The sequence below is a fragment of the Glandiceps talaboti genome, chromosome 2 (assembly GCF_964340395.1).
Source record: "Glandiceps talaboti chromosome 2, keGlaTala1.1, whole genome shotgun sequence".
NCBI classification, from domain to species: Eukaryota; Metazoa; Hemichordata; class Enteropneusta; family Spengelidae; genus Glandiceps; species Glandiceps talaboti.
In genome coordinates this window covers 28,696,416-28,714,410 of record NC_135550.1, presented here as the reverse complement: position 1 = coordinate 28,714,410, position 17,995 = coordinate 28,696,416, and the positions used below count along the sequence as shown (strand labels likewise).

The 17,995-nt window shown below is 34.8% G+C and overlaps 1 protein-coding gene across 1 annotated transcript in view; it reads right to left on the bottom strand.

The window, feature by feature from the left end:
- The window catches only part of LOC144453531 (ryanodine receptor 2-like), a 127,762-nt gene that overhangs the window by 61,979 nt on the left and 47,788 nt on the right, over window positions 1–17,995 (bottom strand). The window contains exons 17-45 of the mRNA XM_078144844.1: window positions 17,750–17,814; window positions 17,117–17,252; window positions 16,575–16,676; window positions 16,097–16,215; window positions 15,734–15,867; window positions 15,116–15,354; window positions 14,322–14,514; window positions 13,603–13,813; window positions 13,142–13,246; window positions 12,836–12,939; window positions 12,554–12,637; window positions 11,848–12,007; window positions 11,313–11,560; window positions 11,073–11,193; window positions 10,408–10,504; window positions 9,840–9,917; window positions 9,463–9,521; window positions 8,496–8,560; window positions 7,421–7,525; window positions 6,815–6,931; window positions 6,332–6,492; window positions 4,868–4,984; window positions 3,627–4,308; window positions 3,118–3,289; window positions 2,875–2,961; window positions 1,696–1,885; window positions 1,198–1,279; window positions 687–808; window positions 347–422 (exon numbers count right to left, since the gene is read on the bottom strand). Coding sequence (XP_078000970.1) covers window positions 347–422; window positions 687–808; window positions 1,198–1,279; window positions 1,696–1,885; window positions 2,875–2,961; window positions 3,118–3,289; window positions 3,627–4,308; window positions 4,868–4,984; window positions 6,332–6,492; window positions 6,815–6,931; window positions 7,421–7,525; window positions 8,496–8,560; window positions 9,463–9,521; window positions 9,840–9,917; window positions 10,408–10,504; window positions 11,073–11,193; window positions 11,313–11,560; window positions 11,848–12,007; window positions 12,554–12,637; window positions 12,836–12,939; window positions 13,142–13,246; window positions 13,603–13,813; window positions 14,322–14,514; window positions 15,116–15,354; window positions 15,734–15,867; window positions 16,097–16,215; window positions 16,575–16,676; window positions 17,117–17,252; window positions 17,750–17,814 — 4,231 coding nt within the window. The remainder of the gene's footprint in view (window positions 1–346; window positions 423–686; window positions 809–1,197; window positions 1,280–1,695; window positions 1,886–2,874; window positions 2,962–3,117; window positions 3,290–3,626; window positions 4,309–4,867; window positions 4,985–6,331; window positions 6,493–6,814; window positions 6,932–7,420; window positions 7,526–8,495; window positions 8,561–9,462; window positions 9,522–9,839; window positions 9,918–10,407; window positions 10,505–11,072; window positions 11,194–11,312; window positions 11,561–11,847; window positions 12,008–12,553; window positions 12,638–12,835; window positions 12,940–13,141; window positions 13,247–13,602; window positions 13,814–14,321; window positions 14,515–15,115; window positions 15,355–15,733; window positions 15,868–16,096; window positions 16,216–16,574; window positions 16,677–17,116; window positions 17,253–17,749; window positions 17,815–17,995) is intronic.

Genomic DNA, 17,995 nt, shown 5'->3' with positions numbered 1-17,995 from the left:
GACAATGAATAGGCCTATACTGGAACAAAAACATATGGTACACTTCAGCATACACCATCCCTAAGCCTGAGGATTTCTTTGTTAATGAAACATATGTCATCTCCGGTATACTTATCAGTATTATATGTCTGAGGTGTGCATGTCATCTTTACAACTAAATATCTACTTCCAGTTTATCTACTGAAATCATGATGTATATAAGAGTATTTTGGTGAGAGAATCCTCTAATCAAGCATGAACATTTTTGAGGTTCCAATTAAAATCATATTTCACTCTGAATCTGAAAGCAGGATTGAAGGGGTATTAACGATTGACACACACCCAAATGATTTGGAATTTACTGTACCTTGCACTGGCATACGTTTCCAAGTGTAGGGCTATCAGTAGGTTGTGATAACCAGATCTCAATGGACCAGACAGATCTAACAAGAATTGGTAAACAGGGTGAGAAAGATTCAATTCAGGTCATACTCTGTACGTTGTTGTCATAATATGGTGGTCACAACATTCATTATTGACACTAGTCTTTGCATTAGGTTTATCTGGTGGGTCAAAGTTCATTTGTGTCATGGAAAGAACTGGTTGACGCACATAGTGAAAGCATTATGGATAACCCAAGTCCATCTATTGTCAGTTGGAGAAGGGTGTTCATTCATTTATTGAAATCAAGCATCTTACATACTTACATTCACATTGTATTGTGTGCATCAACTGATCTTGATCAACATGTTCTGTCAAGGCATGTGCAGCCCGATGGTTGCCAAGGGAACACACAGCTCTGTACAGGTCCAAGGTATGTGAGTGAAAGCTGAGGAGGAAATAGAAATTTACATTAATTATGCTTAAGGTAAAATAGCAAATCAGACAAATCCTTCAATATGATCTGTATATCTGAGGCATGACAACAATATTTTTTTTCTTTAAATATATAGGTAATTGAAACATATGGTTCATCAACTCTGAGTTGAACTTGAATTATTTAAATGTTATTGAATAAAACCATCATTTTTTCAATGGCTCAAAACGTTGACAATATTTCATCACAGAAAGTCCTTCTGTTGGTGACAAATGTATATAGGACAGGTAATCATGCACCATGGGTTGTCATCTTACCAGTCATGGACAAAATAGTACTTAACTTCCTTGATACAGGTAAGTGTGTGATGTGTTAACATTTTTATATAGTGCCGTACTTACTCCAGAAGGTGGTGGTCTTCAATCAATTCCAGCATGTCTATACATCTAAACTCTTCAGGAATGTGTACCGCCATCCAAGACACTGAAATACATAGTTTCATATCATTAGGGATCATTTATCTTGAAGCAGGCAATAACTTTAATAACATATCATATTTTATTCTATACTATTCACATTATATCTGGTGGTATATATTATCTACATCAAGTATCAACTTAATCATGAAATTGTATTCATTAAAATGAATGTGAAAGTTTCAAATTTCATATTGTCATAGTTTCAAATGTAACAATCCAATTTTAATACCGAGATAGCTTACATATATATTAAAACATATTTACTGTTTATGTCTTCACATACTAGACAGATGACTATGCAATCACTAGCTACCAGTCTCAAAGACATTTTACGCCTTTAAGCTATGAGAATCAAATTTGTTCTAAATTCCTTGATTTCAAAATGTTTTGCCCCAACTATTGAAATACTTCAAGTCTTACCAGAGTCAACACTGGAAACAATCCATCCTGCACTATCCGAATACTTATGGAAATCAGTATTCATTGTTTCTGTTGGCACTCTGGACCATGTATAGGTTTTTATTGCTTGGACCTCCACTCTAGAGGGGCACTGAGGAGTTGGGTTGTTACATTCACATTTGAACCAGGCAGCAGATAATGGAAGACAATTCTACAGTTGAGAAACAGGAACTTGGTGTGTTATATTCAAACTCTTACAACAGGAACTTGGTGGATTAAATTTATACTGAGTTATAGCTACATAGCTCTCACAGCGGTGTTTTAAACAGAGTTATTCATTGCCAAGTGTTTTGTAATCAAAAGGCTTAGATTTCTTACACTAAGTAAAATCAAATGTGTTGTAATTTCTTTGCATTATATCTATAATCACCAGACCCAAAACACTTCTCTCTACGTACATAACCAACTGACGACTGTAGAAGGAAAAAGTATCTGTATAGACCTGGCATGTTACAACACTGTTACAGTTTTACTACTACTCTTCAATGAGTATGTTCCACTAGTTATACTGTTTAATATGTTTAATACATGGCATGTATTAATTTTGATGTTAAAAAGTGTCATGTTTCATGGTATGACGAGACCCCTCCATTTATCTTTAATTTGACTGACCATTGATGTCAGTTCAATTAACTCTAATCTCCATTTTACCAAGAATAGCAACAAAGCCACAAAATCATGCCAACATAACATACTCATTACATTTTCTTACATACTAGATAAGTCAATACTAACATTTCTTGTGAACCTTTCACATTTTCAACTTATAGGCCAACATACACATTATGATGAATACATTCTATGGATGATGTGACTGTTACAACATTTTCTGACACAACATGACACAACACGACACGTCACAACACAACATGACATTCCTGACACAACATGACATGACACAACACAACTCAACATAGCACAACACAACATGCCACATGACACTACATCCCATCATTCACGATAACACTTACAAATTCTGCACATCAAAACATTTGTACAACACACCAACAATTTTAGAATTCAATGCAACATTACACAACACCACAATACAATAAAATTTAAAATACAGATGGCTGTTTTGTAACATAATTAACTGAATGGAAAGTATACCTTCAATGCTAAGGTATACACACACTTTACCTTTATACGTCCTAGTTCAAACTGCAGCATTTCACGACTTGTTGGTTCTACAAATACAGCAGGAAAGAGTCTGGTGTTTGGCTCAGCCTATAAAAGAATCAAAATATAAACAACCATAATAATAGATACTATAATTTGAACTGTAAATTAAATACAACAGGCATGGGTGATTGTCCACATAGAGATTAATTCACTTAGAACATTCAGATTACGAGAATAAAACATCTCAAACTTTCCCATTACCGTATATCTCAGTGGAATGTCCTTTCCATTCATAGTAAATGTAATTTCACCACTAGATACATCAACAAGACAGCCAATCACAAGTCCTGATGACAACCGTCGGCCATCTTGGGTCATCAACAATTCCATGTAGTCACCCACACATATCATGAAGCAGTCTCTCCTCTTCAAACTGTAAAAAAAATCATAATCAACAAATTATTGGGTTTTTATCTTTGTATAATGTCACTTCTCATCTTGGAACTCGTAGGTTAGATATTAACAAAATAGTATGTTTGACATTCTGAAAGAACTGCCTATCCTTGTAATATTGACCATTACAAAGGATGTACAAACTGTTTAACAAAATTGATACCTAGAGCCTCTTTCAATTCTTTTAACATTGATGAAATGTTTTCAATTTAATGACAAGATAAAATTCTATAAAAACTGTTACTCTTTATTAAGAAATATATGATAAATTTACTTAAAATGTGTAAAATATTACAGTGAATTATTCAAAGTCTTACCTGTCTTGTATAGTGCCCCCTTCATTGAGAACGTTGATGACAACTTCCCTTGTCTTATCCACTTCAAAGCTTGAGTTGTAGAAATGATAGCCAGGAGTTACCCAGCCACAATAGACACAAGTCGGATCTTGGCCAGGAAAGACTCTGACACTGTAGTAGTACTTTGTACTTAGATTGATGTCCATAGAATCATTCTCACTGATTTCAGATGTCAAGTCAACTGATCTGTACATATCAAAGCTACCACCTGATGTTAGTTTGGATAACTTTGGAGGAGGTGCATTATCAGCATGTAATGTCGTAAGTGTAGTTGGAAGTGGACTTCTTCTGCTGGCATCTCTTGGCAGTGTTGACGCAAGGTTTTTCTTTCCACCTTCCAGATCAGTACCGTAGGGAGATCTAGGAACTGTTCTATCACTCACTGTTGAATCCATACTAGAACTTTTAGCAAATTTACTGCGCCTCAATTTGGTGTTGTTCATATCAGTACTGCTTTCTGATATTCTAGACATTGTCTCTGTGGATCCACTTCGTGGAATGCTCCTTCCAAGTGGAAGAGGTTGTCGTTTTTTATCTTTTTCTGATGGTCCATTTCTTGATCTAAAGTCTCTATCAGATCCGTTAATTCTCATAGTTGAATCTGAGTCTGTAAGGGGTGTTTCCAACCCACCTTGTTGAAGTCCTAAATGTACAAAATGAGATTCAAGCATTCAGTCTACTGTACTTCTCTAAACAAGTTCCATATCACATTTGACACAAGAAAGTTATGTTGTCAAGTTTGTCTGTAATTTTCTTTTTGCTAAATCTGTCCACTTGGCCAGTGGTCTACTTTTAACATATGCAATTTCACCAATTCCCAATACAAAAATGGAAATGGGCTGAGTTTCAGCATACATCACTACCCCTTTACCTTTTCTGTGGAATAAAATGTTTGCTAAGCTTAACTGATTTTTGGCTTTATTGCTTTTCTTGAGCCTTTAAAAATTCAAACATCTGCATTAAAAAAAATTAGGCATGCTTTGAAATGTTAGTATATTACGAACAGAAATGTCAAACTTGAACTGTATAGTAAGCCAGTTTTGACTAACCAAGTCTGCCAAGTTGGGTTTGTGGCAAATTACCACATGGACTGGATGGAGTTTTTTTTGTTGGTTATTGTGTCTTTTGTTGGTTATTGTGAAGATGAGAATTAACAAAAAAAAGAAGGAAATGAAAAAAAAAGATGGAAAACAGTGTATTACTTCTCCTGTGTAAGCTTCCCATCATGGCAGCCTTAGTTCTGTAAGTTGTGGTAGGGACTTCATCAAGTTCTGAATCTGCATCCAATACACTACTGTCACTGCTTCCTTGTTTAAACACTGTATAACATATAGTTTACCTTTGGTTAGTAAGTTGTAACACTCAACAAGGAACAATGCGGGAATTTAGTCAATTTCAATATCCGATAGTGATGATGACGATATTACAGGGGTTAACAGAAAAGTTTATTAAATTATGACATTCTCACATGCAGCAGAATAGAGATAGCAGGTAAATGTGTGACATGCTTGGTATAAGGTAAGACATGCTAATACATACACATTACAGCCAAGGTAATAACACCCAATACACATTACCAGTACTATAACATTGGTTTGCTTACTTCAAGCATAGAATACACGTCAGTCTGTATGCCACAGTGCACATCAATTTAACTTGACAGTAAACACAGTGTACTTCCAGACCAAGTGTTTGATTTTTTCTTGATTCTTTTCACTACTGATTAATAATAAGTCTATCTGTAGTACACGTGAAGACTAAATAATAAGTGATCCCTTCAATATCACTAAGTATTTTTAGTTACGTTAAAAATTTAGTATAAATTAGACCTAAATGCTGTTGTGTATGACAACATATCAATTACTGCTAAAGTGAATATCTTTCATTAAAGAAGCAAATAAGTCTGCAAGCCACGCCTAGAAATTGTAATAAGATCAATGTTTCTGATATGGTTGTCCAAATTCAATGAAATGTTTATATATATTAGTCATTATTATGTAAGAATTCATTCAGATCACACATATCAATACCCTGTCAGTTTTTTATTGAATTTTAATAAAATAATCTCACTGAAATAATACACAACTGTAAGGATTACATAAATGTATAATAATGTTATTTAATAAAGAAATACAAAAAAGACACTCAACCCTAGTTATTAAATATTTTGAAAATAACGGCAGTCAAGTGAAATCTTGACACACCAGAATATTGTCAAATTTTCTTGAAATTACAAATCATAGCATGTATTTTGTTTTATTACACAAAACATTATTGATATCTAATAAGTATCAAATTGCCTTTAAAGGCATCAAAATGAATGAACAATGTTTTGTCTTTTCTGAGATACTGAATAATAAAGCATAAAGTATGATGTAAAACACCAGCTGCAATATTCAAATTATACCACCAATTCTGGATTTTTGCCTTAAGGTTCTAGCTGAAGTTATTTGAAATATCAAGTATGTGATCTTGTCTTTATGCAAGACAGACAGACAGACAGACAGACAGACAGGCAGAGTATGACATAACTCAGCAAATATTGTTGCACAATACAATTGCTAACACTCACACTTAGATACCTCAATAATGCATCCATGAATATCAGATGGGATCTGACAATCAGAGTAGCAGTGTCCTATTACTAGTATTAGCCATAGCCTTACCTCTCTTTCCTCCTCCACCACCTCCTCCATAATCACTGGAATCTACTTCACTGTAATCAAAACTAGCACTTCCTTTGTACAAGAATCTTCGGCCACCAGTCTGTGGAGTTGCTTGTTCTTTTGGTATGGAAGGAACTGGGATGGAAATGGCCAAATCACCACTGAACAAACAAATATGAACCAAATATTCAATTTAGTTACTTGGTGCTCTAAAAGGAATTCTGATTCTACTTTTTCCTTCTGTATTTTATTTGTTTTAACAATCAAATACATCCATCATTATGTTTTGATTCAATCTCCGTATCACGTTTCATAATACAAATGTTACATTAACAAATAGCAAGGTATCAAAAGTGGGTACCGATAGACTGCAAATGATTCCAGGGTGGCGGTATTTCCATCATGAAACAACTGTCAGCAAGTGGCACTATGAATACAGCTTAAGTTGAAGAAGAAGTTTTCTAAACACAAGTCATTTCTTACCCTGTAGGATAGTCAGTCACCTCCACTGGCATGCTAAGTCTCAGATATTCAACAGGTGGGTTCTCTACCATACCAAAGGTTTTGTTGGATACCTTCAGGCAAGGTGGACCTTCAATACTGTCAGTACACACAAAATATCATTTAATATGAGGACAAAGAATTATAAATCTTGGTGACTGATCAGTTCAAGTTCATGAAATATCATATATAACAAACAAAACTCATACCAGGGGATATCAATACCGTAACTGCAAGTCTTGGAGGTTGATCAGACAGTTCAAGTACATGAAAAACAAAACCCATACTAAATATAAGGAACTGCAAGTCTTGCAAGCTTATCACACTTTTGATATGTAAAATTTACAGACAAATTTTCAATAAATTCAGTAGGAACAATTTGATTTACAAAACCTAATTTGGTGAGTGAAAATGCAACATCAAACATTAAAATAATTATCATGATTAATGTCATCTGGAAGATTTCACAGGACACAAAGTTTAGATTCTAAAAGTTAAAGTTACACAATTTATGACGCTTCATGAAATTTGATAGAGTTGATCTTTGTTTTCAATCATCCACATATAGAGTTGACAGACTACACTTACCCTGCAGGTATCCTTGTCACTTCTAGTGATTCATGGTTTGTTACAATTGATTTAAACACAGGTTGTTCTCGACTATACCACATAGGCATGTTTCTTTGCATATTCCTAAGATAGAGTAAGGTTAATACAAAGTCATGATAGTAACCACAGTGTGTGATACCCTGTCAGGTATAGGCAACCACTACAACGCTACGTTTCTATACTCTAAACTAAACAATACTGTCATCACTGTGTACACTACAAAGTTTACAGTAAACTATATTATAGTCCAAATATAAAACGTGAATTGTATTATACAAAATGTATCACTTCTCATAATTGACCCTAAAAGGAAAGTCGTCAATTAAACAAAAGAGAGAAGGTGAGTCAACATTCTTATTCAGTACATACCAGATTATATTTTTTATCGTTGGCAGAAAATATTTACATCACTCGCAATTTAGGATATGTGAGAAAAATGCTCTAGCTTCTTAGTATTTTTAGTGAGGAGTGTGCTCCAAACTTGCGAAGAAACCAGACCCAGACTGCGAGTAAAGATAAGACTACGACAGGCATTCTCTACTGTAGAAAGGAAGATACACATACCCTGGTGCTATTGAATTAGCAGGACAGCTGTTAGGAGAACGGAGGAAAGAGCATGCAGATTGCAAACAGAAAAAAAAAGAAAGATAGAAAACTGACTAGACGTGCATTGATCAGAAGCTTAGTTGTTGCCAAGAAAGTGACATTCAAAAATATTGAGTGTTGGTGAAGTGATCATCAATGAATGTAGTCCTATGGTGCCATTAGTGTGGTTATGATGTCAATAACAGCTGTAAGTGTTTGTTAATGATGCTGTAATATTCTGGATGGCTGTGAATCTCTGAACAAGCATACTAAAGGCTGGATCAATATCTGTAATCTACCCTTCATATTACCGGTAGTAGGCAGATAGCTAAGTCCTAGGTCAAAATGTTGCTGCTGAAAAAGTTTAAAAGACAGAAATGTGGCAGTGAAAGTGGTGAGAATGGTTACAAAACATCTCAGTTCAGGTGAATTATTGACAAGTGAAAAAGAAAATGAATGAAATACTTACACACAAAATGGTTCATAACCTTCTTGTAACCCACAAACGGTGAAATATTTGAGGGCATGGAGATCCTATGAACAAAGAAATAAGAAGACCTTCTTACGCTGATGTTTATGAAGGCATGGATATTTTGTGTCCAACCAGTATGACTGCAATCTATAGCCTGCATGGGCACTTTCCTATACCTAGCTTGTCTACTACAGTCACTGATTTGGAATCCTATAGGATATTTTCGTAAGGGTACACGGTAGCCTGTCTACAGACATTGGCTTAGATTTGGCATTCACCTTTTTACCTAGCCTGTCTACAGACATTGGCTTGGATTTCATATTCACCTTTTTACCTAGCCTGTCAACAAACATTGACTTGGCGCTGACATTCACCTTCCTTCGCCTTATCTGCCTAGTACACTCTGTGGCTTGATTTGGCATTTGCCTACCTAAACCAAGTCTGTAATCATAGTGTGTATTATTACTAATCATAACAATTAATGTAATTAATGTAAGCTCATAGAAACCATAGAAACTCATTTGTCAAATCTATTTTCTCTCTTACTTCTCTCTTCCTATGACAAACCAAACTCAACTAGACTTACTTGGCCAAGATAAAGTGACAAACCAAACTCAACTAGACTTACTTGGCCAAGATAAAGTGACAAACCAAACTCAACTAGACTTACTTGGCCAAGATAAAGTGACAAACTAAACTCAACTAGACTTACTTGGCCAAGATAAAGTGACAAACCAAACTCAACTAGACTTACTTGGCCAAGATAAAGTGACAAACCAAACTCAACTAGACTTACTTGGCCAAGATAAAGTGACAAACCAAACTCAACTAGACTTACTTGGCCAAGATAAAGTGACAAACCAAACTCAACTAGACTTACTTGGCCAAGATAAAGTGACAAACCAAACTCAACTAGACTTACTTGGCCAAGATAAAGTGACAAACCAAACTCAACTAGACTTACTTGGCCAAGATAAAGTGTTGCTTGCTGTCCAGTAGCAAGAGTACATGCTGGTACAAAACCTGTTGAAGAATCACACAGAATTTTATTAATTTTTATTCATATAAAGATGAAAAATTTGTTCACCAATACAGGGTTTAACATTTTCAGTATCTTATTTAATAACATAAATTAAATATTTATACAATTGCATTGTCTATTTAATCATTGGAATCTAATTACTATTGGTGATCACTTATTAATGTAGATCTGATAACCTTAATATCAGCACATCAACACATCATAAACCAAACTACCGGTACACTATCTAGGTACAAATGTACCAAGGTATAATACAAGACAAAATGACAACAGTGTGTTATCAACAAAGCAAATTTTACCTTCACCAATCTTAATATTATCAAAGGCTGTTTCATGCCCACTCGCATCAGTCAATGGCTCTCCATTCAATGTAAACACTGTAAAAAATATGACAAGTCAACCTTACAACATAATAATAATAATAATAATAATTTATATAGTGACTACAATCCACAGAGACGGTGATCAGAGCTGCTTAAAATACAAAACAAGCATAAAAAGTATATGAATTAAATTCCAAATCTAAGAGAAGGCAAGATTAAGTAGATGTGTTTTCAGCATACGTTTAAAAACATTCCTCTTTCTATGAAAAAACTCTTCCCTCTTTTCCCCTCTACAATTCATTTGGTAAACTGTTATCATACAATTGCTACACTGTTCATCTTTCTATTGAAATGTAGAATTTTCTATCAAGTTTGAATTCACTACGCATTTTTTATTTTTCCATAAAACTGCTTTTTTTGTCAATGCTTGTACTTTGCAGTAACTGGTCTGACCCTGTAATAAAATACATAAATCACATTCACTCCTCGACCAATGAACTTTCTTCCGTTCAATCAGTATGTTTGATTGAAATACTTTACTTACTCATGGTTTTATCATTGAAATCCAGCATACATCCAATGACATCACCTGCCTGCCAGGTCTTACCAAATGATTCAGAACCCTGGTGCCATTTACGAGCCTGTAAATACAACTCTGAGTCAGTGCATCACTTTAGATCTCACTTCATTTATACCAAAGACAGAACACAAGAAGGAATACTGGTAAGATCACATTACTGTATGCTCTTCACAGCTATTCAAAGGAGCGCACTGATAAAAGTGTTTGAAATTTATGAGCAGTGACATTCTTTATAAATATCTTTGAGGGGCGGGTCTCTACAATTACTGGTGTTCACAATCAGTGGGAATACGGTAACTTTGCTGATATCATTATGCATACATTCATGCAGAAGTTGTTAAGATGACAGCATGGTACCTCCAATTTGATAAGTCTATGGAAACTACAGCCACAGTATAACTCCTGTACTAGGATATTATCATATATAAATTGATACTACTACAGTATTCAGCAATGGCAACAAACTGGACTATCCTTTGGCCAAACACTTTAGCCAAACATAAGACTGGCCATATAAAAACTTGTTAAAATAGTCTCAGTCTGGTAAAGTTAAAATAGCTGATGTTTCAGGAAAAAACTTTTCAAGAGGTGAATCCTCACACACAAGACTAACTAACTGTCATACTTACCAATAACCCATCAAAGGCATAGGACTGACCATCATTTCCCAGTTCACATTCTGCAGGACATGATGGCCTCATCCACCCAACTCTCATGAATCCCTGTGTTACACATTCAAATTCATAATACCTGAAAATTATCAAAAAACAAATGGTGACTTGTAGTTGTGCCCAGCCTATTAGGTCAACTGTAATATTCAGAACCAGATTTGAACTTTCCATATAGGATAACAGGTGTTGTGGACTAACCATTTGCCAGATGTTACAGTATAACTCTTTTCTGCTCTGTATGTTCTTGTTGCTTGCTTCTTCTCTACAGAATCTCTATTACGACCCCGTGAAGAGCCTTCAGATTCTGAACTCGGTGGTTCCAAGCTGTAGCCAAATCCTAAGATAGTACGTACTGTCTCACTGGCAGTGTCTCTGTTCAGCTTCTTGGCTACATCATCCAATTGTGTAAATGGTACAAGTTGGGGATTTCGTTTGTAAATTGTGTCCTGAAAGATGGAAAACAAGGTTGAAAAAATAAAATAACTTTTTCCTTTGCAAAATGAAGGTGTCTGTGATGGACACCTCTTGTAATCCTTGCGTGTGTGTGAAACAAAACTCAAATGTTTGTATATGGTAACCCTTTGTCCAGGCTGGCAACAGTTGGCAAAAAATACTTACATCTCAGCTCATCACTGTCAATTTGCATTCAGTGTTTGTGAGATGAGATTTTGAGCATAATTCATTATTAAATAATTGTAATTTTTTCAATGCTTTCAAAAAAAAAGCATCTCACCTCTGTAAGCCCATAGGTCCATCCCTGCTGTATGCGGTCTTTAGCCCAAACATTGTGAGCATTTTCAGCCAGTTGTTCAACCAATCGCTCCATCTTAGGTGTCAAAGTGATGGAGGATAAGTTGTAAGGTGCTGGTTTATAACCATTTGACATCAAGTAGCTGAAATAATCATGATGTAATGATTTAGAATTAGTACAAATATTCATTCCTATACTAGAGTTTCAATTTGTCAGATACAAGTCATTCTTTCAGAGTTACTTTCACTTTTATTGCATACAAGCAGCAGAAGTAAACACAGACATAGTTTGTTCAAACTTTGAAATGCACCAGTGGTAATAACTACAGACTATTTTTGGTTCACATGTACACATACACTTTATGGGTAATATTCTCAATACTGAGAGAGAAAAAGACTGCAATACCCATACCAATATCAATCTCATTGTCAGCACACTATTATACACAAAAGATTGAAACAATGTTCACCCTTACAGTTATTTAGCTGTAACCATATTGTATCAATGTTTATCATGTGACCTGTCAATCAACCATTGTATCTATAGTAACTACTGCTTGGATTGCACCATTGACAAGATAGATGGGGATGACAGGGTGTCTAGGTAGGGGTTGTTGTACAGTCAGAGATGAAATCCATGGGTCAAGGTTGTTGTGCTTGAGATGACAGGTGAGGGTGATTATACTTACTTCATTGGTAGTCTGAGTCTTCTTAGTGTATGTCTTGAAGCATCTTCATCAATACCAACATGATAACCTAAAGCTATCAGTGTTCTACAAGAAACAAGGAAAAGACAAACATCATGCAACTATAAAGTAAAAACTAAGACTATCATTATTCAGAATCTTTTCACTTTCTACTGCTTGGTTTTACATGATACAGCTTATTTGTTCTTACAAGTCAATGATAAAGAATAGAAAATATACAACCTAAACCCAAATATTAAAATCATGCAATTCATATCAACTTACTTTAGTGTTTCATAAGCCATTGTAATATCAAAAGTTCTTTCTTCTTCTGAAAGGTTGTTGAAGGGACAAAGACAAGGGTGTGTTTTCTTGGTGTCATCTCGCACCTAAAAACAAATAAAAGTACTCATTCTGTAAAAACAGAAAGTTCCTTGCAGCTTCCATCATTGTTTTGCTGGTGTAGATGTATCAAGCAAAGACATAGTCATTCAAACATTACTTAATGTATAACACAAGTTCATTAAATTTGTTTATCCACAGTACAGTTTGCATAAAATACAATTTTACAGAAATATGAGATATACTTACTGGTCCATACATCCATCCAGCTTCAATCTTATTCATACACCACAATTCATGAATATTTTCAGCCAGTTTGTCTCGCACTCCTTCTATGTAGTGAGGTATAATGTACTGTCAATCAAAACACAGTTTGGAAGATGATGTTAGATTTTACATACAACATTAATTTACCATGGCAACTTAATATCGAAGCACCTAAAAATATAATAGAAATACGCTGTGGGCATACTATAAAATCTATGAAAAAATTATTGAAAGTAGAAAGAGATCTCACGGGAATAGATAAGAGATGCATACATGAGTGTAAAGTAGATGATGAAACTATTGAAAATGACATATTTAACATGTGAAATAATTACAATGTAATGTTCACAACACATCTTCACAAATTACTGAAATATCAAGAACAAATCTTTGCCATTGATTTTGTCATGAAATGTGGTGAGAATATGTAGAAAGTGACTCACATTAGATGTATCAACTGGTTGTGGAATAAATGAACTGTGTTCTCTCCAAGCTGCAGGACCAGCTAATGAGCCTTCCTTGAAACATCCAAAGTTAAAACACTGTTGTATGGCCAGTTCTTCCTTTGGTAGCAATGACTCATGAATTGCAGCAAAGCCTTTAGGTGATGTATATTTGAACCTCCCATGCTTCCCTCCCAGTATAAATCGACAACTGTTACGAACAGAACAGCATCAAAATTACACTATATCATACAATTGGAAATTAAATGGACATGGTTTGCATGAATCCAAGATCATTATTTGCATCAAATTACATTTTATCAAATTTCACAAATTGGGGGGTATCTTTTTCTTCAATCTTGCTGTAGATGCTTGAGAGTATTTTAATGTGATTGGAAGACTTATACTAATAGTGAATACTCAAATGAAAATTATAATATGCCAAATAGAGTTTGTGTTCCCCAGAATGCAATGGGTGGATTACATCACTACCTGGAATGGGTCTCTCTTATTACCTATGTGCCACAGGAGCAGTGGAATGGAACAAATGGCATGAATAAACATCCAACCTCCAGTGCAAAAATGGAACATGACTGCCTGAAAGTTTGCATGAATGTTCTTATAATAATAAACAATACAGAGCAAACAGGTAACATTAGCAATAACAATTTGAGAAATTGAAAGAACAATTTGAAAAACTGATTGCAATCATTATTTACCTGACTGTTGCTGACATACTTATGACAGGATAAAACAAGCCATCCAGATTGAAACTTTCAAAGGCTGCCTTGACAGGATTACCATTGACATGAAACAACATTCTAGGTACACTCAAATCTAAACAACATCCCACTATGTCACCTTTAGATAGTTTATGGCTGCCATTCCATGGGGCTACTTTATCCACACCACCTACAGACACAATAATCACTTATCAGATTATCAAGCTCAATGCATTGGTTTACAATCATTATTCTCAGAGTTGATGACATTAGCTTCAATGGAAGTTAACATTCCTTCATTTCCGCAATGAATATTTTACAAGTTTCAATTTCATACTTCACATCAAAGTTAAAATCTAGCCCATCACTTAGTTTTACACAAACAGTAGGTCTTCAATCTTCTGAAACATACAAGCTAAGAACCATTATGCATGTGTCCGTCAAATATATACTAATAGTACTCTATATACCAACAAACCATCTATAATCGGCTGATCATACTGCCACCTAGTGGTCAGCTGTAAACATGTGATTTGTCATTCAGATGAGGATCATTCACCAGGACAAATCAAAAGCTCAACACTATGTACTAAATTGAACTGCTTGTGTTTTATAACCTTTGTCATTTGATATATGAAGCTGATGAATATTTTTGGCTTTATGGGCAGTCAACAGTTAAAATCAGTACACTGCTGGTTGAGTTAAATGTAACACCAATCTGTATATACACCTATACAGCTGCAAGTAACTGAGTAGCCAATATAGAAGTAGCTGGACCATATTAAATGTACCTGTCCATAATGCCAATCCATCAAATCCATAGGAGTAGAGATCATCACCAACAGCAACACTATGCCATCCCTCTCCACCACGTGGATAAGGACGGAAACCTTCTGTTGTGGCCCAACCAACTCGTAAAAATGCTGGTCTTGGAGTTGCATTGGATATAGCGTCTACTGCCATTTCAAAGTACCACTTCTTGTACATGGCAGCACCTTCACCAAGTCCTATGAATACATTGGGTCTTACACTAAAAGAGAGAGAAAGAACAGAACTAAATATATGAACCCTGAAGTAAGCTGTTCCATAAATTAATGGAAACGTTATCATGCCTTCTCTGTATAATCTATAGCACTATATTCTTTTACATTGCTGTTATACTAAAACAGAAAAACATATTGGATATTCTGATAAAACCATGTAATGAAGATATTCAGGAAATGAATAGAAATATTATATTCTATTCTAATTCAAAAGTATAGACAAAGTGTATTTAATACCTTTAATTACTATCCATACACCAGGTGACTATAAACGTGATTAACTCATCAACCAATCAGGTTTGTCATGAAATATCTCTACTTGGCAGTAGGCTATCACAACTATCTTTGATTGGCTGTTTAACTCACCTGATGATTTCATCAACCAATGATGTTTGTAGTAATATATCTCTACTTGGTAGTAGGTTATCACAGATTAGGTTTTGATTGGCTCTCACAGCTACACCATTACCCACACAAAGTGAACATAATACCTCCAACACCTAGCAAATAAAATGTGCATATTAACATTAAAGTCAACCACTAAATACAAGACATCTTTAATTTCAATGTGTCTTAAAAGCAACAGAGAAATTGCAAATTGGTGAAAAGTATATCTATTAATTTGCACCTGGAATTTGAACAAAACCTTAATTTGAAAATGAATTATCAGTAGGTACCGGTACTAAGACTTGTTCACTAAATACAGACAGTTACAACATCACTACAAACCTTTGGATCTCTGCCATGTTTTTCTAACTGGGATATCATGGATCGGATGTGTTGTTCTTTCACCATTTTCAGAGCTTCTGGGCTGTCAGTCAACACACAGTGTAGTACATCCAACACACCTGATAACAAGATTAAAATATCAAAGCTACAGGAGTATATCAAAATAGACTGAGTTCTAGACATTGTAAACAAAACCTGTAAAACATGCTATATTGAGGTCCTAGAAGTACACGATACAGTCATCATAGAAATAGACCATTACTATATCTTAACAGTAAACCATCACTTCTGTTTATCATGAGATAGTTGAAATTAAATGAAAGTCACAAAAATAAAAAGATAATTTATTGTGTGAGAATAGTTACAGCTCTTGACTTTCAGCTGAACTGTATCAGGTAGTTACCTAGGTTCTTAGATGAAATGCTTACCTGTTGATGCCTGTTGGGTAGTTACCTAGGTTCTTACATGAAATGCTTACCTGTTGATGCCTGTTGGCTTTCAAGTCTCTGAATTAACCAATCAAGTCGGGGGATCTGAGCAAACTGGGCACAGTTGGCAGGGTTTTTACGGATCATAGCAGCTGATAGAGAGCAAACATGACGATAGAAAAGTTATTATATTAATAAAAGAAACACATTACTAGCTGGAATAGTCGTCCATTATGATCCTTATCCATAGTTATTTTGGAACATACAAGAAGTATATAGTTACATAATCAGACAAAATCTCAGATTCATTTTTTTCATTTCATTCAATAACATGACAACATGATATATTTGCAGGTTCCTTCAAAATATGTCAATTTACAGAACTTAAACCGTCTGATGTCCAGAAAACTTGCCAAACTTTCTATCAACAAGTGTTCCATGCGTTATCAAGTCTAGATTTTTTGTTTGGTTCATAAGTATGTACAATCAATCAATACATAATGTTCGATCTTCCTTTAACGTTGTCAGGGGACAATTTGATGTTCCTGTTCAATTGACACCCCTAAATTGCCTGACCACTTTTCTTACTTACCAAGAAGAACGTAAAGAGAGTTAAGGATTTCTTCATAGTTCTGTCCCGATTCTTCACCAGCCCATGCAGCAAAGTCACGTCCACTTTTGTAAACACTAAACTTGTCAATAGTTTCCAATACTAACACAATCATACCCTGTAGAAGACAAAACATAGTTTTCAAGTATGAGCATTCTACAAACAAATAACTTACCCAACAAATGAGGGTGATGGGAAGTGTAGTTATTTTTATCTATTTTAGGTCATGAGAAGAAGGTGGACAAGTGATTATACACATTAAATGGTGACTGTCTGGGTCAGACACTTATCTGCCCACGCACTAACATTTTTTATGGCTATGTAACAATTTGATTGTGAATGCTTTACTCAAATGTTGTAGCAGTAACTGACCCAGAATATTATACAATGTCAAATTGAAAGGCTAACACTTTCTATTGATGACATTTCCAATCAAAACATAAATACCTAAAGGTATTTATTATGAAATCCAGTCAAACATGACAGTGCTCATCAAAATGGTGTGAATATAGACGTATGTGACTTAATATTTAGAACAGCCACATAGTTATAGTTACAACAATTCCACTTGCAGTTTTGGATATTCTACAAGCATAGCTAGTAACAACTACCTACCTCCTCATTGAAAAGATCTTGTCTGTTTTTAAGGGCTCTCAGTGCTTTCTGTTTGTCTTCATGAACTGTAATTGGTGAAACAAAATGTCAAGATTTACTGTACAGTTAAAATTTGTTTCTACAAAAGCATAAGCTTAACAGTATACTTTCTGAAACTCAGTTTTTAAAATCACTGATGAAAAGACTTGATTATCAAAATATTTTAATAGTGCAAGTATGAAAAATATCACTTTTTGGTTTAAACTA